This window comes from Pygocentrus nattereri, chromosome 28 (assembly GCF_015220715.1).
Source record: "Pygocentrus nattereri isolate fPygNat1 chromosome 28, fPygNat1.pri, whole genome shotgun sequence".
Taxonomy (NCBI): Eukaryota; Metazoa; Chordata; class Actinopteri; order Characiformes; family Serrasalmidae; genus Pygocentrus; species Pygocentrus nattereri.
The window spans coordinates 12673173-12694600 of record NC_051238.1 but is presented as its reverse complement, the minus strand read 5'-3'; the positions used below and the strand labels follow the sequence as shown (position 1 = coordinate 12694600).

Sequence of the window (21428 nt, the reverse complement as noted above, 5' to 3'; positions counted from 1 at the left end):
GAACCCCCAGTGCCCAGTGTCCTGTGTATGTATTCTTAAATTACAGTTTGCATTACAAAGTTTGCTTAGTTAGCTAATTAGTTAAATGAGATTAGCCTAGTCACTGCAAAGTGTATCCCATTAAAAATCTGCAATGCATTGTCCCTTGTATGACTTCTAGTGACCCTAGGACCCCTACCTTGATTTTAGCTACCCTTTTGTAAACTTCCTTTATGTATGATGTTGCAGTTTAATGTGTTATATAAAGAGCCCAGGGAATGAACAGGCCTGGGAACATAGGTACACTCCCATTAGCAGTCTAGAACGGTAGAAAGCCTATTTGAAATACATCTGGTATTGAGACCTATACTGTCGCTTCAGATTACGTTAGCTCCCATAATTGTATGTTGCTGCTACAGTTGCTTGGTAATGATTAGGCCGCACTGTGATGTTCACCTGCTGTTCAAGTCGGCCAGAAGCGATGATGTTCTTCTCTGTGTGATTCCACTTTGAGACTGTTTTGTTTCCAGATTTGCCTCGGGTGCAACAAAGAATGATGGCGTACTTCACTTGAAACAGAACTAACAGTAAATGAAAGCCGGTGGGACCAGTTAGCACGACTATTTGCGCAAAAGTAACTTATGCCAAGTTTCATTTGGCATCGGTACTTCACGATGAGCTAATCTCAAAAAAGATCCTTAAGTCATCAAATGGACCCATTTCTGAGTCCACTTCTCCTTAGATGCTTAATTATGACCAGGTGCTAGGACAAACAACTGGTGTCGCGTTACAGATATGTGGACATGCGACTGAGAGATAATATACATTAACAACAGCATGAGGATGGAACACCAAAAATGCCACAAAATATATACAAAAGAATGCATTTTCTGTATATTATACAGTATAACTTATTCACTAGTAACTCAAAGCTAAAACTAAACCTGGGTCAGCATCTGAGTGGCCCTTTCAGAACTTGCATAACACAATAAGGAAGGTTATTTTTGAACATTAACACATTATCCTTTTTATAGTCATGACTTCCTGCAAACTGACTCTGAGTAATGCACATATACCAGCATTTATTTTTGTGTTCTTACCTGTTAGTTCATGTTTTGTTTACAAGAGTGCTGTTACACATTTAGAAGGTGTGTGGGTGTGATTATGGGGTATGGTGAGTACCAAAATGTAGTTTTCTTGTTTTTCCACTCCTATTGGTTAGGTGGTCATGGAGTGTAGAGTCTGGATTTGTGAAGGAGGTAATATAAGCTAATGAAATGTATGACTGCTAAATAAAATAACGTTACAGTCTAACAATCCAAGAGGTTTGCTCTTGCTTTGGCATGACTAGTTAGGCTACATTTTCATGTCTTGACAAGGTAAGAGACATTTCTTTTCATAACCTTAATGCTCAGTGCTTTATTGCATAAGGACAGCACAGGTTAACGTCCTTGCCTAAAGATCTTTTCCTGCTTCTCTATTAGACATGCACACTGACACTTCTTGGCTCACATGTACTGACATGAAGGAAAGGTGATATGAGCAGGTGTGAGCTTTGACGTATTAGTGACCTTTGACAGTAGGAACCTGCACAGACGCACAGCATTAAAAATGCAATTTATACTTGAGATTATAGGCTCATATGATTACTACCATGATATAAGCACCTTCTAGATACATGTTTAGTTTATGTTACAAAATTATTCCTTCTAATAGAGTTGCTTATGGTTAGTTGGTAGTAAATTATGCCATTATCAGCTAATATAGATTTTTATTTTATGAACTTAAAAATTCTTAGACTTTTTTCTCATGTGTAGTCATAAAAATATGTTTAAAGATGATACAGTCAATGACCAGTGAGTAGTGCTGGTGCCTCCAAACAATCTTGTCCTGTTTTGAAGGTCCTTCAGTTGAACTGTGTAATTTTTTTCAATAACCTTTATTATGTTTAAATGCTATTTGTGGCAACTGTATATGATTTTTTGATATTAATGAAGCTGCAGTTGTGCTGTGTTTTAATTTGTCATGGTCACTTTTTGGAAAGAAGTAAGTAGTTTTCACAGTTCACTGGGGGCTCAACACAGATTCACAACACAGAGACAAGTGTCCTAGTTAATCTGATGTCAGAGCTATGGGGCGTTCTTTCGTTATACAAATATAAGATTATTTATTTAAAAATGTAAAGTTTCTGGTTTACATTCCAGCAACCAAACAGCCACTAGGAGCCCTGCAAAAAGAAGCTACAAATAAATTGTTATGATTATAATTATGATTCTTGGCTCAGGTGTATGAAAGGCATTTAAGGTTCTTTAAAAGTTCCTTACAAAGCTTTTTCACATTTGCATCTCTTTTAAAGAAATGGATCTTTAAAGAGCCATCCACTGAAATACTCTTAACACTAACGGTGTACAGTTACTGCTGGGCTCAGTGCTTTTTATTAAGCTCACCCTATATGGCCTACACTCTCAGAAACAAAGATATGAAACTGTCCGTGGGGCCGCACCCCTCTTGTCACCGGGGTGGTACCCTCAAGGGTACAGCTCAGTACATTTAGCTAGGGAATATAGTAGAACCATAGTCCATTGAAATTATAGTTGTATTTGTGCGATTGACTCCACACACCCCGTCTCATATCCAGGCCTTTTATTTTATGGTTCTATTTTAAAACATTAGGTTATGAAAAGATACAAATATGAAAAAACTTATTTAAGGTACATAATTTGACCTTCAAACCACTGTTGTACCTTTGAGGGAACATTTACAATGTTTGTACTGTGATGGATGAAAAACGTACCTGCACAGAACTTTTATTTCTAACAGTGTATAGAAGTACAGCAGCTGCTTTAAGGTGCTCTAAGTCAGAATAAAGGAGCTCTCTTGGCAGGTTTTTCTGCTAGAATAAAATGGACTCAGTCTGAAACATTAAGACGTGCTCAGAAATGCCTGTTGTACTGTAACTTCTTGATAACCACACCAAAATTTCAGGGATCAAAGATCAACCAGCTATTGATATTAACTAAAAGTTCATGATATCTTTAAAACCTCTGCCAAATGGATTGCTTCCAGAGATAAAGTATATCTGGGAGACTCACCGTGTAATAATTAGCTGGCACAAGTTTATTTTAAACATTAGTGTCATATTAATCTGCTTATCACGAGTTCTGTTATGTAATTTTATTGCGTCTCAGGCTATGCCCATACCTGTAAACACATTAATGAACAAGTAATCTGAGGTAGGCTGAACCAGTGGATTTGAAAAAGAAGTGCATTTTTTGTGACATTACAAAAACAGTGAATCCAGTGGGCTGTGTTTGCAGCTTAGTTTTCATAAATTGACTATATAGATTCTGGAGTTCATGGTACATTTTGACTACTACATCAAACCCTTTTATTTGCTTAAATGTACTTTTCTGTAGTTTACACCCTTATTTCTTTTCAGTTCCAGAGGAAAAAGTTACATTTTTGTATTAAAAAGGAAGAATGAAGACTGTTAAGATGAGTGAGGTGTTACTGTGGCTTATGTAAGGCAAAGGGGAAATGCCCTCTGAATGTTGCTCTGTGTCTGTGGTTGGCCCCTCAGTGTAAAGAGTGTGACTCAATAAAGAAGAATAAAAGACTCTTTCATCTTAGGGTTGTGTGAGGAATGAGTGAGTGAAGGAGAGTGAGTTTGTTGAACTGAGCAGAGTTCAGGGTAAGTCTATACCCTGCGCTCCACACGTGAATACAATCACAAACGCACTTTTTTTTGACTATCCATTTTCATGCACTAACATATTTGCTGATACAATATCTCCTTCGAGCAAACTTCAGAGAACACTCAAAGACACTATTTATTTGCACCTAAAACGGTTCATGTGTTCTTGTGGAAGAAAGACCTTAAGCTCTGTTGTTTTTCATTTTTCTTCGCAGATGGGTGATCATAGTCTACATTCACTGTACGACACCACAGGACCTTATCAGGCCCTCGCTGTGGATGAAGCACAGCTGGATGTTCTGGGGCAGCGGAGGGAAAAGCAGTGCCGCTCTGTGTGGCAGAAGCTGAAGGCTGAGCTGCGGTATGAGCTTAGTAGGGCTGTTCTTTAATCAATTCCACACAGTGTTTTTCTACTTTGTTCTACTTTCAAAGATGAACACTTATGTTCCTTTGATATGTGTACATTTAAGCATAAATTTAACATAAATTTAACTTAAACAAGACAGGGTTATGTGAAAGAGGGAACACTCAAGGCCTTCTTGGCCTTCAGAGAAGGCCTAATAATGTCTATAAAATAAACAAATATATGTCTAATTTTTAGCTCATTTTTATTTTAAAGAAACAAGTTTTTATTAAAACGGCAAAGATTTGTAGTACAACTCTTTTTCATTGTTAACTTTTGACTGGAAAAAAAAGTTTTACAAGCCCAATAGAAAATTACCCAATCAATGCTTGTGGTATAGATACCCAAGTGAGCTCTCCCATTGCTCTGGACATCAGGAGCTGAACCGAATGCCTAACATGTCAGATTTACCACCAATATAATTCATAAGGGACTGTGGAATCAACTAATCATTTTCATTTCCAATGACAATTTTGTTAAAAAAAAAAGATTGCGAATGGGAGCGGTAGTCTGATCAGGTTTCAGTCAGTTGTTTGACATGAAAAAGAGCCGTGGCAGCTCTATAAAAAGTCTTTAATCCGCTTCAAAATGTGAATTTCTGCTACCCACTAACATATTATAAGTTTCTCATAGATGCACTAGCAAAAATTAACATTATTGTACAGGTGTTTGTTCTCATTTTTAACATGACTGTTGTACAAACATTCAGCAAAGCTGAATGTCCTGGTTTCATGAGTGAAAAAGGTCACTGGAATGTATTAGGCACACAAATGTACATCCTGCTCAAGAGAAGTGACAAAATCTGTCCCTTAAACCTGCACAACTGCAACTGCTCAAACCTGAAGCTCTGAGGCTTTTCTTTTACCATAGATATATAAGCATATCGTTTGTTAGCCAAATTACAGGTGTTACATGTTATTTGTTGTCCACTTTGTACAAAGCAAAATACAGACAATCTACAGCAGGCATGACAAATTGTGTGCCAAAGTGCTGCGGAGATTACCATTTATTCTCATCTAACGCTCTGAATTCAGTTCATGTAGTTCTTGCTAATTAGCTGATGAGCTGTGTCAGGTGTGTTTAATGAGGCGCCATGCTGAAGTCTGCAGTGTTTTGGCTCATGTGAACTAGAGCTTGACACGTGTGAGCTACACAGATTATCTGTGTGCGGAGTCCAAAGCTTTAGAGTTGACCCTTGATTTCCAAATACCTGAAGCGATTGACTCCCAGCCCAAGGGCTGGGCTAATGATGGAAATAGAAATGGTATCACCTCACGGTAGGTACACACATTTTCACACATTGTGAAAATCCACATAGGCAAGTCTATTTAAAGTTTGGGGACCAATGTTAATTAAGAAAATATTAGCTTTCATTACTTGTTAGTTACATTAGCGTCATAGCTCCAGCACAAAACTGAAGAGGCAAACTTGAGACACTGAAAATGCCTTGGCGTATTAGTTACTTTAATGTTAAAAGTTGGTTATAAAACATCCAAAATGGTTAATTAAGGTATTATACAATATAACTATATATTTAATTAGTGTGGTTTTGTATATTTCACTGATCACTGGGAAACACAAACAACATGTCTGGAAACCTTTTTTTTCCCAGGTGTTCTGGTCCTCGTGTGAAGAGCTGTTTTCTGTCTGGTGTTCCTCTTCTGTCATGGCTCCCGCATTACCCGTTCAAAGAAAATGCTTTTGGAGATCTGATCTCAGGAATCAGTGTGGGCATCATGCACCTGCCACAAGGTATCTCTCACATATGCAATCACCTGGACCAGGCAGCTCTGATGTTGTCTATCCAGTGGATAGACCTGTTCCTGTTAACCCCTTAAGGCCAGGGCCTGCCAGCAGACCTAACATTTTATTACATACTTCTATAACCTAAGAATAGCTCAGCCATTTCGCATTGATTTCCCTGTGCTGAATTATAAGCCTTGGTAATGAGCCTGGGACTTTAAGGGGTTAAACCTTTATCATAGGGGCTTATTTAACTTATAGGAATTGGCAGTTTTCCACAGTGAAAACAAAAGCAGGCTGTAAATCATGTATACGGTAGTCCCAAAAAGTATTTGGGCACTTCAACCACTGGTAAACATTTTTTTGGGTTACTTACTGAAAGATGATCAAACTGATGGTAGATTCTTTGTGTGAACAAAGCCTGAAAAGAGTTCCTACCATATTGCACTAAGAGTGCTATAAAGTACAGAGGTGGAAATATAGATATACATACCTAGATGTTGTGTTATCTGTTGTTCTCTATCTCTATGTCTGTGCGTCTGCCATGTTGGAGCGGTCACCATCTGTCTCTTGACTAAATCGGCCACAGCCTCCTCATTACTCAGCTGATTTTCACCAATTTTTTTTTTATCCTCAGACATAGATTAGTCTAGGTTGCATGGACTGCTCTTGGTAACTTTTATTTCTTTTAATTTCGTTATTTCTTTAATTACCGTCCGGACGAGCAGAAACATATTCAGTCTGAGGTTAAAAACCGAGTTTAGAGATCCAGTAGATACACATTCTCACAATCAGCAAATCCATCAGTGTGTGAATCACTTCTAATCTTATACCCATAAAAATAAAATAACCCCCCGAAAAACACAGTAAGAAGGATGAAGCTAAAGTTGGCTTCCAATTCACCAAATTCTTGTTCAAATTTTCCATTTAAGGTGGGATGGGAAAATTCTAACAAGATTCTTGCAAATAAGAATCTGACTTCAGGTTCATGTAAGAATGTGCTAACATTAATCTGTTATGAATATCTTCACGGAGATCTGCACTAAGGAATGCCATAATTTACCTAGAAACAAAGCATTAACTGTCACTGTAAATAAATAACCACTATATTAAGTTAAGATGCCCTGAGTCTTAATGTGTAGATATGGGTGTGCAGTTGGTGAGGCACAGAGAACCTGTTGATCTGGTTGTTTGTCCTCTGGTTTTATATTAAGTCTATTTCATTTAATAGTTTGTTCAAATCAAATCAAGTTTATATTCACATCACATTTACACACAAGTGCAAGGTGAGTGAAAATCTTGCCTAATTGAGAGATGATGAGTTTCAGGATTAAATGGGCCACAACTTCCTTATTACTCAACTGATTTTCCAATTTTGTTATAATCCTCAGATTAGTTTATGTTGCATGGACTGCTGGTGGCTTTTCTTTAATAACTGATTGTTCTAATTGCACAATTAGCTTATTAGACTTTTTCAAAGGAAAAAACAATCACATCAACAGGTTGCCTCAACTACTCAACTACATGGCCATATCTACATATAACCATCACACAAACAATACGCATCACAGAAACATGAGCGTGGATCACTGCATTCCCTCTATTTTATAATTCTATCCCATTTTCTGAGTGCAATATTTTTTAAATAATAGAATTTTATTTAAAATGGTGGTGCAGTTGACGTGCCTGGCTCGGCCCAACACGGGTATGTATAACTATGGGTGAAAACATCAAAGTCTGGGGCTGTTTTTTGTACAGTGGTGTTGCTGAGCTTGTGTTGACTAATGGAATCATGGACCATGTACACAGATAATAAAGTGCTCAGTGAGTGTATATAATATAATATGTATGTCTTGCTTGAAAATAGTGACTTTAATTGACATGGGCTTTTAAATGCATCTCCCTAAAAACTGGTAACGGGGTTGCAAAAAATGCTGTATATTTCAGGAAAAAATGTGGTGGGAAAATTGTGGGAAAATACCGTTTTCTGAAGGTTAAGGACTTACTTTGGTTAATACTTTTAAAGAGTTTCAAGGCATGAATTAAACTCTATTGACAGAATGTGTCTTTGACATTCACAGCTACAGTTGTGCTCTGTTTTCTTTTCTCATGCAGGAATGGCTAATGCTATACTAGCTAATGTGCCTCCTGTGTTTGGTCTCTACTCCTCTTTCTACCCGATCCTCATTTACTTCATCTTTGGGACTTCTAAACACATCTCAGTGGGTATGTACCCAAACACACACACACACACAAATTGTGCTCAAAATGTCAATATTTTGTGTGACCACCATTATTATCTAGCACTGCCTGAACCCTCTGGGGCATGGAATTCACCAGAGCTGCACAGGTTGCTACTGGAATCCTATTCCACTCCTCCATGATGACATCACAGAGCTGGTGGATGTTAGACACCTTGTGCTCCTCCTCCTTCCACTTGAGGATGCTCCACAGGTGCTCAATTGGGTTTAGGTCTAGAGACATACTTGACCAGTCCATCACCTTTACCTTCAGCAAGGCAGTGTCATCTTGGAGGTGTGTTTGGGGTCATTATTGTGTTGGAAAACTGCCATGCGGCACAGTTTCTGAAGGGAGGGGATCATGCTGTGCTTCAGAATGTCACAGTAAATGTTGGAATTCATGTTTCCCTCAATGAACCGCAGCTCCCCAGTGCCAGCAGCGTTCATGCATCTCCAGACCATGATGCTACCACCACCATGCTTGACTTCAGGAACGAGACAGTTGTCTTGGTACCCCTAACCAGGGCGCTACCACACATGCTGGACACCATCTCAGTCAAACAAGTTTATCTTGGTCTTGTCAGAACACAGGACATGGCTCCAGTAATCCATGTTCTTGGACTGCTTGTCTTCAGCAAACTGTTTGTGGGCTTTCTTGTGCATCAGCTTCAGAAGAGGCTTCCTTCTGGGGTGACAGCCCTGCAGATTTGATGCATTGTGCGGTATACGGTCTGAACATTCACAGGCTGACCTCCCATTTCTTCAGCCTCTGCAACAATGCTGGCAGCATTCATGCATCTATTTTTTGAAGCCAACCTCTGGATATGAAGCTAAACACATGGACTCAACTTCTTTGGTAGACCCTGGCGAGGCCTGTTCCCAAGTTTAACCTGTCCTGAAAATCACTGTATGACATTTGGCCACCATGCTATAGCTCAGGTTCAGGGTGTTAGCAATCTTCCTATAGCCTAGGCCATCTTTGTGGAGAACAACAATTCTATTTCTCACGTCCTCAGAGTGTTCTTTGCCATGAGGTGCCATGTTAAATATCCAGTGGCCAGTATGAGAGAATTGTACCCAAAACACCAAATTTAACAACCCTTCTTCCCATTTACACCTGGAACCTTGTAACTCTAACGGGTCACATGACACCAGAGAGGGACAACGACACAATTTGGCACAATTTGTGTACCTGTCTTTGACCTACAAATGAAACTCTAATTTTATGCCATATATCTCACACTGTACTTAGACATGTTTCCAATTTCCTTTTCTGTTTAATTATGTGGCATTACAATGAAATTTAGTGTATGTTTGTAATTACCACTTTGTCCAGATGGTTATGAGATATTTTAATATGTTCTTTATCAGTTAAATGGCCTGAACCTCTTAGTCATTTCAGTGTAATTAGTTAGACTGTCTGGGCACTTATCATAATTTTACTGGAAACAATTACACAGTGCTTTGGAGATTGTACCTCACTCTTTGTACTGTATTCATGTACAGTCTTTCGTCATGTAACCCAGTCATTTTGCTCAAAATAATAGCAAGAGTAGTACAGTAATTGTGTGAGTTTGTGGCTCACACATACTTACCCAGGTGTATATTACAAATTACTTGAGTAAAAGCTTGTCAACTAAGAGCACTCTTAGTTCACATATATTTCTGTGGACTGTATAAGGCATAACATTAGTGTCTGGTTGAGTTGTTATTAGGCTATAGAAGTGTGTAATAAACCTTTGGGCCTGTCGGAAGACCCTGGCCACTTACGGGGTTAAACTACTTGCATTGCTCATATAGTACATTTCTACCACTAAAATCATTAACAACAGCTTTGATTTTCTTTATTGATTTATATTCCACTGCTTGTTACTAATTACTTCATACACAATCAAAATTTTATTTTTCATTTATTTGACAAATTTAAATGATAAAGGACACTAACAAACAAAATTGGTCAGGCTGTGTTCAGTGATGAACTGAAATAAATACAGGGAGATTCACTTGAAAGAGGCCCTGAATATTCTGTAATAACTCTTGCTAGGATGAAGTAATCTGAATGAAACAACGTGCAATGTGCTCCTCAGTATATGAAGCTTTAAACAAGCTGGGATTCCTCTGTGTCGTAGCGACGAGGTTTGCAACTTCTGGGTGCATACCCCGTACCCCTACATGTGTCTGGCAGAAAACAGAGATCACTTCCAGCATTGCATTTATTGCAATTGATGACACAAACATCAAGGTATGTAGCATTTTTTTGCTTCATCCTACGGGAGTTACAGCAGAATATTCAGGGCCTCTATCGAGTGAATCTCCCTGTAGTATCTGATGATGTTGTATGATCTGTAAGATATCTTGGGGTAAATGTGTCTTTGCTAAAGGAAAGTAAGTTCAGAAAGTTCTACTGCAGACATGGCAAGTTTACCATTTTTACAACAATAAGATTGAGCAATGATCTGAATATTACAGTCCAACACTTTTCAAGTGATGCTCTGATGTTTTGGATCATTTCTCAAGTGATATCTGTTTCGTCTGTGTACAACATGTGCAAGACAAAAATCAGTCCACTTATACTCCAGCAAATAGAAAAAAATACAACAATCTGTGATAATATCTATAACCTGAGATGAGAGATGCAGTGCAATATTGACTTACTTTGATTTTTTATTTATTTATTTATTTATTTAACCATGTTACATTGGAACAGAGTTCAGACGAGTGCAGATCTAGATAAATGGTAGCTTTAATACTAACCAGAGGAAAACCCAGAATCGTAGTCACAAAACAGCCCAAAGAGTCGAAACACAGAGCAATCCAGACAGGCAACAGTACAAAAAGGGCAAGGCAAAAAAATGTGAAGGCAAGGCAATGGTCAAAATACACAAAAAGGCAAATATGAAGAAACACTCAGTAAGTCACCAGGATACAATACTTCACAACCCTACAATACTAAGCCTGGGCTTAAATGCTATCTACCACAGGTGTTGTAAGTTAGTACTCAGGTGATCGTGAACGCTGATAGGTGGATTGAAGAGAGTCCTTGGTCACGTGTGTTCCCTGGGACTCCTGGGAAATGGAGTCCATGTCAGATTCCGGTTGTGACTGAGCAGTCACGTGATCTCCCAAGGGCTGCTGGGAAGTGAAGTCCGTGGAATGCGTGACAAACCAGAATTTCTTCAAATTGATTTAAGACCTGAAACACATTTATAGCAAAGTAAAAGTATTTTATTAGAAATTAGCTCAATAAAAGTAAAAGTACTATGATTGAATTCTACTCCAAAAAGTATAGTTACAGGGAAAATGTCTTCAAGTTCATTACTTTCCACCTTGGCTTTTATCTAGTTAAGACCTAAGAACTTATTCCTGCATTGCTCTGTTTTGATTGGAAATTGATCGTCTTTGTAGTCTATTTAAGACTCATGGGTTTGTTTCTCTTTGTCTAATTGGATGATAAATTTGGTCATTTACTGGTTATGCACAGGTACTTTCTCTATCCTCGCTATCATGGTCGGCATCGTGATAAAAGACATGGAGTTTGCAGATGACAGAGCAGAGAGAAATGAGAATGATGCTGAGATGGACAGAGTCATTTTAGCCGCCCAACTGACCATTCTGTGTGGATTAATACAGGTGAATAAAGACATGATTACACTTAACTGGTTATACATAAGAACAAAACGATTTATTTTTATGTCAAGTTTGGCATTAAAAAATTTATTTATTTTAAAATTGATTAAAAATATGAAAGAATGCTGACTGTTAATACTCCCTCTGTAGATCCTGCTGTGTGTGTTGCGTTGTGGAGGAGTGTGTCGATGGCTGTCTCGGCCATTGGTCAGTGGGTACACCACTGCAGCTGCGTTCCATGTGACCGTACACCAGCTCCCTTTACTGATGGGCATCTCTACACATACACACAGAGGATTTCTGGCCATGGCTTGGGTGAGACACATCATACATCACATGCTCCAGTCCTTGTGGGCACTGCAGACGTCAGCACGCTGCCTCAATAAGCACACCTGATTCAGCTCATCAGCTAATTAACAAGGAACTGCATTAGATGCGTAGGAGTGTGAGACAAGGGTAAACATCAATATCTGCAGCACTTTGGCCCGGAAGGTCCCAAGTTTTACATGTCTGATCAATTGACATTTAATTATATTGATGTGCCAGATTTAGCAAACAGATCGTTTGGCACGCGGGCACAAAGCAGCTTTAGATGGAGGTTCTACCAGTTTTATGGTTCAGTGGTTGCGATTTTATGTTGAGTGATTCAGTTTTCTTCCGTAGTGGTGACAGAAATCAGGACTTGTTTTGCATGTCTGAGTCTGAGATTTAGTCTTTATTTTGCTGCTGTTGGAAGAAAACCTTTTCTCTCCAAAATAATACAAGTACAGGAGAAGGAAAAAACCTACAAGACTTTATGAGACTTTATGACTAACATTGAGTACCTATGGCAAATTTTACAGTTTATATTTTCCCTTGTATGTTGTATGAATAAATGCAATTAAGCACTAACATTTGCAGAACAACATCATGTTTAAGTTTGTTCCCTGTGTTAACTCATTTTCACTTAGAAAACAGCAAGACATGTCATGTGATTAAGGATGCTCAAACTGGATTTTAAAAATCTATATTTTGCACCAAAACTTTATCTCAAAAGCATTTATAACAATGTAATATTACACCAATAACAATGTAACACAAACATATTCATGCAATAACTCTGTAAGGCAGCTTTACAAGGCATTAACACCACAATTCTGACTCAACAATCTTAACCATTAATAATGCACAATGTTTGAAAAGTGACACTTATATGTTACAGTATATTATTAATAAATAATAATATACTGTAACATATTATATAAACATATGTAAGACACATAAAACAAACTTGCCATGCATAATATATGCTTTAATGCAATACCAACTGTGAGAATGATAAAATGTTGGCACTTTAAGTTGTGCGTTGTGTGTCTGATCTTCAATTTGTGCATGTGGGATTCAGACATTCATGGATGTTTTGTATCATGTCACTGGAGCATCGCCTGGGACACTAGTGGTCTCCTCTGTTTCCATGGCGATCCTTGCAGGAGGGAAAATATTGAACTCTCGGCTTAAAGGCCGTTTACCTATGCCAATTCCCTGGGAATTACTGCTGGTGAGTGTGTACATACATATTGAGCATTAGCATAGTATCCTGCCTCTTGTAAGCAGTGAAATCTTCAGAATCTTCTGGGACATTATAGCTATTTTGTTTCTGCTCTCTCTAGGTTATTTTGGCCATTGTGCTGTCAGAGCAGTTAGATTTGCCTGGACGGTATGGTGTTCAGACAGTGGGGACAATACCCACAGGGTGAGGTGTGTGTGTCTGTGTGTGTGTGTGTGTATATGTGTGTATGATTTTTATTTGCCTGTATTTTTTGTCTATAAATTTAAAGGGAATTTTCAAAGATTTCTCAAAATTTCTGAATAATTAAAATATTAAGATGCAAACAAGTTATTCAGAATGTTTTGATGTGAAATAGTTCACTGAAATTTACAGATTAGATGTCTTTATAGTGGTGGTGATGGGAACTGGGTGTCACAATATTTTCAGCACAACCAACAGTGAACCTACTCATGTCTTCTGTTTTTTTATATGTTATGTTGATGATGGTAAAATAGTGGTAAATCCACTAAATCCTGTACTTGTGTGTCTCTGCCATGAAAAAAATAAATTTTAGGCCAAACAGCTTATCAGGCATCAAGCCTGTACCTTCTTTGCCATTGCATAACTAACATTTTAATAACTTTCTGTGGTATAACTTTTATAGGCATTATTCTCTTCTGGTTCCTATTACTACCATTGTAACCAATTCTATCTTAGTATTGTTCCTGTAAAATCAAGTATTTTACATAAAAACTACTAGGAATTAACAATCTAATTATCCAGAAAATCTAAACATAATTTCAATCACCCTTTAAAAAGATGAAAGTGCTACTTTGATGACAAATCAAATTGATATAATTTTCCACCATTCCACTCAAATGTAGTCAATCATGTGATGTCTGAATTTTCCTTTTTCAGGTTTGCACTACAGCTAAGCACTATGGCTATGACGCTAATGTTACTAGCCAACAGTAAACATTTGTCTAGGCTTTTAGCGGTGTGTACCTGTAAATTAGCTCAAGCATAAAACTAAAGAAGCAGACTTCAATCAACAAACAAACAGACTGACTATGTTTGGGTTAAGGTCGATATTAGAGTTTTCATCAAACAATGACTAATAATGTTTTTACGAGTATCAGCAAACGGTTCATGCATTTGAGACAAATCTCTCTGCATGTCATCTTCTCTCTCTCCTCCTCCTCCTCTCTGCCAGTCTCTCTGCTCCAGCTCTCCCTACGCTGTCCCTGTCTAAGGAGTTGTTGCTGCCTTCTCTAGCTCTCGCTGTTGTAGGTTTTGGGTTAAATGCTTCTCTGGGCACCATGTACGCCCTTAAACATGGGTACCGCTTCCATAGCAACCAGGTAACCTTTCCTTTTACACCTGTATATCATGTTTTTCTCAATCTGTGTCTGTCTCTTCCCTTTTCTGTTTCTGCCCCTGACTTGTCTCTGTAACTCTAACTCCAGCCATGTGCTTTTGTTTTCTTCTTTCATGTCTAGTTTGTTCCTTTCCTTCTTGTACACTGTTCCATTCTCTGTTATGGTCCCGAATCATGTTCCTATCACCGTCTGTGTTTGTCTTTTCCTCCATCTCCATCACTGTGCTTTTCGAGTCCTCTTTTTCAGTCCCCTGTTCTGTCTCCTACCCAGTCCTCCAACTAGTCTCTTGTCCAGTCCCCTATATTGTTTACGGTCCAGATGCCTGTCTGGTCTTTTGCCCAGTCACTAGTCTTGACCTTTCCCAAGTCTCTTTTCCAGTTCCTCTTTCAGTCTCCTGTTAACCTGCCATGTCATGGTTTATACTGTATTTATTGTACCTTCTTGTCCATCCCTGCCCCTGACCCATAGTGTTCTCTATTCCCCGTAGGAGCTGCTGGCTCTGGGCGTCTGTAATGCAGTTGGTGGGCTGTTTCAATGTTTTGCAGTGAGCTGCTCCATGTCCCGCAGCATGGTGCAGGAGAGCACTGGAGGAAAGACTCAGGTCAGAAAACCTTCCCATATTCACACAGTATGAACAGAACATTAACTCAAGCATCATTTACATTTTCTCAAGAATGTCTATTACAGATTGGAGAATATAGTTTCAAGGTGGGGCATTAGAAGTCCTGTAATTCTGCTGAAAGTGTGGATCAGAATGTTCAGTCTAACCACTTCTGTGTTTGTAAGGAGCAGATATTTTACTAGAAGCTGAATTTCATAAAAAGTTTTTGTTTAGATTTTGTCTTGCATAAAAATGATCTGTTATGTTTAGGCCATTTTTTTTGGATTGGCATTGAAAAGAACAAAAACGTCAGAAAAGCAGACTTGATACTGTAGAATGTAAATGCAGTTTTTAAATAGAATTTATTAATAATGTCATGCCCAGTAGCCTGGTAGCCTGTCCAGGGTGTTTCCTGCCTGTCGCCAAATGACCCATGGGATAGGCTTCAGTACCCCCATGACCAAGAAGGACAAGCGGCTTAGATAGTGTGTGTGTGTGTGTGTGTGTGTGTGTGTGTGTGTGTGTGTGTGTGTGTGTGTGTAATAATGTAGTAATATATAACAATACTATATGTAATGTAATTACTACATACACTATACTGTTATTACATAAATAATTATTACATGCAGTATGAGAAAATACATCAGTTTATTTGTTCAAAAAATAGAATACATTTAAATAAACAACAGTTTGTGATTAGATAATTGCCTTGATACCATAAACATTTCTAAAGCTCTTCTTTTTTTTCTTTTTTTTACAGTAACTCCAGACATTTAAAGGGTTAAAGTAGTCAATCATAAAGTTCAAATAAAGTACATTTTTTTGTTAACTGAGACACAGGAATGCATAGTGGTGGGATAATAAATTCATATCAAGAATATACATGCAGAATAGATGGATTTTATACACACATTAAAACAATAGGTTTGGCCACAGTGTTCCATGGTCCATGGTGTCTACAAAGGAAACTGACTATCAAGTGTCATCTGTACGTGTTTGTTTAGATCCCATATTAACTTTTAGCTACTTCAGCTGCTCGAAACAAAATTCCTGTCTATACACACCAGTACACATACAACAGCAGACACAATCACTGACTAATGAACTTTATCAGTACAGTAGTGGATCATTTACAGCCAGAGAGCCTTTATCAGCAAAAAAAAGCACAGAAACCTGAACTGTTGATGTAAATTTGAGATAAAACAGTAATGATTTAGTCATACTTTGTCACTGCTTTACAAAACTCTAAAATGGTGACTTTGCAGGAGAAGGAAAAATATCCTTAAATGTTAATGCAATAGCATTTTATTTCTTTGGTCCATTCATCATGAAATGTCCACACACTGTTTTCAAATAAAAACACAGTAAAATTAAAAATAACATTGAAATGAAAAATGCAGATTTTGAAATGCTGCTAATGTATAAGAGCTTTTGAGGTCAAAATCTTTGTTTGTAGATCCCAGACTGAAAGCTCTTAATTCCCCAGACTCTAAATATTAAATATTATACTCTCTTAACCATGTTAAAAGATGTAAATATGATGCTATTATATAATGAAAGTATCCTAATAAGGACCAATGGGAATTAGCTAATATGATCTTGTTTGAGTAATCTTTATTAAGCTCTCCATAGCAACAGTGTGCTAACAACTTTATAAAGTATCTTTTACACACACTTGCTTTTCACTTTTTTGCTGAAGTACATTTGTGTGCAACTAAACAACAAGAACAACTAAAAACAAGGGGTTCAAAACCAAGCTGTTTGGGAGTGAATGGTAAGAATGGTAAAACGTTATCAGTTTGGCCTTCAAACAAGGCCATTTGTTTTTCAATGATATTGCCCCTTAAAATCTGGTCTTCTCTAAAAAAAAAAACCCTAGAGTAGCTAAATTGCTCTCTCTCTGTCTCTCTCTCTCTCTCTGTCTCTCTCTCTCTCTCTCACTCTCTCTCTCACTCTCTGTCTCTCTCTCTCTCTCTCTCTCTCTCTCTCTCTGTCTCTCTCTCTCTCTGTCTCTCTCTCTCTCTCTCTGTCTCTCTCTCTCTCTCTCTGTCTCTCTCTCTCTCTCTCTCACTCTCTCTCTCTCTCTCTGTCTCTCTCTCTCTCTCTCTCTCTCTCTCTCTCTCTCTCTGTCTCTCTCTCTCTCTCTCTGTCTCTCTCTCTCTGTCTCTCTGTCTCTCTCTCTCTCTCTCTCTCTCTCTCAGGTTTCAGCTCTTGTATCTGCTTTGCTTATCTTGGCAGTTCTGCTGAAGTTTGGACCGCTATTTGAAAAGCTTCCAAAGGTAGTTACGTTTCCTGCCATATATTAGCAGGAATGTGTTATGGAGGGAATGAGTGAGATTTGATAAGCTGTGTGTGTGTGTGTGTGTGTGTGTGTGTGTATACAGGCGGTCCTGGCTGTGATTGTTTTGGTGAATCTGCAGGGGATTTTTGCTCAGATCAAGGACGTGCCAAAACTCTGGGCTACAGATCGGCTAGATTTAGTGAGAATTTTGCTCACCCACCTATCCATCCATCCATTTATCCATCCACTCACCCAGCCATCCATCCATTTATTCATTCATCCTTCTACAATGAATATTCCTGTGCATTCCATTAAATTAATTTCAACACCTTGAACCCCAGGCTTATTCATCAGCTATTAATCTTTAGTATTCAGTAACTCCTATAAATATAAAGAATCGCTCAGCCAATTTGCATTGAAGTCCCTGTAGTTACTGAATAATAAGCTTTTGCCTGTATAAGCCTGGGATTTTTAAGGTGTACAAATAGATCAAATCTATTTGTGTTGGCCCATTTGTCATGAACTGGGAAAAATGGAATGATGACATGATGACAGTGATGATGTGAATTTGATATCTAATTCTGCAATCATGCATATTTTTGAAAACAACCAAGCAATTATTCATCCATTCATCCCTCCATCTTCATAATCACCCAGCTATCACACAGTCCTCTTCTCTCCTGGTCTGCAGTTTCTGAGCCTTTGTGTTTCTGTGTGCAGTTAGTGTGGTCAGTGTCTCTGCTCTCTGCTCTGTTGTTGAATCTGGATGTGGGACTCGGAGCTGCTGTTGTGTTTTCCCTATTCACTGTCGTCTTCAGAACGCAACGGTAAGATAAATGTATTCATTCATTATCTGCCTCTATCTACCACTGCATCCCTCCTCCAGGAATGAACAGACTCTCTCTCTCTCCAGTCCCAGGTTTGCTGTTCTCGGGGTCATCCCTGGCTCTGACTGTTATAGAGATGTGAGAGTGTACATGAAGGTAGAGTGAAGAACTAGTGTTGGCCCACCTACAGACATTTGCAGATAAGTCTTTAGACTTGTTGTTGCACAACTTTATACATACAGTCATATGCCGAAGTTTGAATACCCACTGTCAATTTGTACATTGTGTTTTTTCTAAGTAATTTTCTAAGTAAAAAAAAGTTATGTCCTTTTTTGCTGAATTTCTATGTATTTAAGTTTTAAAAAAAATGAATAGTAAGTGTTCTCTGTGCAGGACGGGTATTTATTTTTACTTTACTTAAAAGAACAACATCTAATTTGAACTTTTCATTCAACAATTTCAGTGTTTCTGATTATAAACTACATTAATAAACTCAAATCCTGCTCCAGGCCTCATAAAGGTCTTGTATTTGTAGGTGAAGCAGGTTCCTGGAGTGACTGTGTTCTCCTGTTCAAATCCTCTGTACTTCGCTAACACTGATCTTTACTTCAGATCACTAAGAGAGGTACACCAACACACTTATGACTAGCTGTGCATCAGGGGTGTCCAATCTTATCTGCTAAGGGCCGGTGTGGCTGGAGGTTTTCACTTCACTGAAGCTTTGGCAGAGTGAAAACCTGCAGCCACACCGGCCCTTTGCGGATAAGATTGGATACCCCTGCTCTACATCCTTAAACTCCTAGCCTGTTTCTTTTATTCATTTCATATTATTTGTGTGTTGCAAAGGCTGTAAAGACAGGTTTGAAGGAGAACCCTACAGTAAGTCCTCCAGGCCAACAGGGTGCAGTATCTCAACACTGTGTCATTCTGGAACTGAGCGGCGTGTGCTTTATGGATTCAACTTCCATCATCGTGCTCAGAACTGTGAGTGCTTCACAGAGATTTCACCACATAAGGGGACACAGCAGATCTCTACTGGTTTCAGAGAAAAGCACTCAACCAATAAAATCTGACTTTGTGAGTCCTAAGCCTGTCATAGCTATCCTTGATACCAGTGAAGCTCTACCAAGTTTTACTACCCGTTCTGCTCAGTACTGGCAACACTGTCTCATATGTAGTGCTGTGTTCCAAATGATCGTCTAATCACTTTACCTTACCTTAGAAAAGCTAAATCGTTATATAGAGCACTATTATAGGTATTCCCTATACATTAGGCCAGGGGTCAGCAACATGAGGCTTGTTTACTGCCCTGTTGCGGCTCCACAGCAAAATTAGGTTTTTAGGTAAGAATAAAATAATCCTCCTTTGCAATAAAATAATATATACAATAATATAACAATAATGTAATAAAACAATAAATGAATATATAAATAAACAAATAAAAAACGATAATTCTCTACAGTCATTTTCTATGAATCAAGTCACATGATAAAAAAGCCATGACATTACCTTTCATACTTTATATGAATAGATATTACCTTTCTCTTTGTCTTTGTGTGTGTGTGTGTGTGTGTGTGTGTGTGTGTGTGTGTGTGTGTGTGTGTATGTGTGTGTGTGTGTGTGTGTTTCAGGTGGTCGAGGAGTTTGAGGCTAGGCAGATCTCTCTCTTTCTCGCTGCCTGTCCAGGTGAATCTCACTCACTAACATATGCGTGGCAACAAGATCCTAATGTGTGGCCACGACTTAGTAAGGCATGATCTTGTTTCCCACACCTTACTAAGTCGTTGCCACAACTTAATTATCTTATTCCCACGCCTTACTAAGTTGTGGCCATGACTTAATTATCTTGTTCCCATGCCTTACTAGTTGTGACAACATAGGTTTATGCTTAAATGCAAATGAAATCAAACACAAATAGTGAAGCTGATGCCTATGTACAAAACAATTTCCAAAACAAATTCTTTTCATTTAAATTGCGTGCGAGACATTTGTATACGACTCTAGATGTATGTGTGTGTTTCTGTAGATTATCTCTTCTCTCAGATGAAGGATCATGATTTAGTTCCAGACTGTTTGGCGAGATGTTGTTTTTTCCCCTCAGTGCACCATGCTGTTCAGCACTGGCAGCAAATACAGGTGAGTTTGTGTGTGTGTGTGTGTGTGTGTGTGTGTGTGTGTGTGTGTGTGTATGTGTGTGTGTGAAGTGTGCACATGTATATGCACATGTGTGGGTATGTGGCACTGTGTAAACACTGTTTTGTGTTGCTGAGTTTTTGCGTGTCTCTCTGCAAGTACATGGTGTTAATCATTGTGCATTGTTCCAAAATCCAATTTTGTCTGTGCTTAATGAACTGTTCCCTGTAAATCTGTCACTTTTCTGGGAATTGCTTGTCCTCTGATGATGTCTCTGCTTGGACTCAGACTTGGACCCGCTGAAGACTGACAAATTCAAACACTCACTCCTACAGATGGACTGGATTGACCCTTCAACTTTGACGGCGATCCTTCTGCTGATAGGTTTACAGGAAAGCTTTTGTATAATGTATAGCCTCATGTTTAAGATTAATTCCTTTTGAATGGAATGAAGTCTGTCTTAGCATGCTCTGTTAGTTTTTAAAACATCTGTAATTCATTCATTTGTTTTGACTAATAAACTTCCTTTTCCAGAGGAATACACTGTTCCAGCAGTTCTGTTGTTGTGTGCTTTATGGTCAGCTGTGTACAATTTAAGTACGTGTACATGGTGTATTCATTCAAAACAAAGCTTAAGGCCAAACTATAAATACACTACAATTAATATACATAAGAACTAAGTGTGAGACATGGCAATGATAATTCTGGCCGTCCAGAGAAAGTGGTTACCAGGTAGTTCAATGCAAATGTGCATTCTAGTAAGTAAAGGGTGGCCTTATATCAGAATGCACGTTAGTGTTAGAGTATGTGGTACCTAAAAAAGTGCTCTCATTTCCAGGTGTCACTGTTCTATGTTGGAATGTATCTTTCAATAAAATGTTTAATTAGTTCAATTAATGCTTCTCATCAATATAACTAGCTATAGGAAGGTGGATTATATGCTTAGTATATAGGAACGTGATAAAACGCTCACTTTATGGAATGCAGGCTTTT

General features: G+C 38.3%; 1 protein-coding gene across 6 annotated transcripts; it reads left to right on the top strand.

The window, feature by feature from the left end:
- The first annotated feature begins 5 nt into the window (after positions 1-5).
- LOC108442921 (solute carrier family 26 member 6-like) lies at positions 6-20989 on the top strand. 6 transcript variants are annotated; one of them, XM_017723221.2, is made up of 19 exons: positions 7-1238; positions 3889-4034; positions 5689-5828; positions 7935-8045; positions 11541-11689; positions 11837-12001; positions 13071-13223; positions 13336-13418; positions 14428-14575; positions 15081-15194; positions 17396-17473; positions 17579-17674; positions 18196-18302; positions 18389-18458; positions 18838-18927; positions 19149-19286; positions 19934-19988; positions 20329-20438; positions 20724-20989. In XM_017723221.2, the coding sequence occupies exons 2-19, from the start codon at positions 3889-3891 to the stop codon at positions 20736-20738; spliced, it is 1968 nt and encodes a 655-aa protein (XP_017578710.1). In that variant the 5' UTR covers positions 7-1238; the 3' UTR covers positions 20739-20989. The 6 variants fall into 6 exon arrangements, with proteins under 6 accessions (XP_017578712.1, XP_017578710.1, XP_017578709.1 ...); XM_017723220.2 differs by having other exon boundaries at positions 7-1358; XM_037535748.1 differs by lacking the exon at positions 7-1238 and adding an exon at positions 3646-3670.
- The last annotated feature ends 439 nt before the right edge of the window (positions 20990-21428 follow it).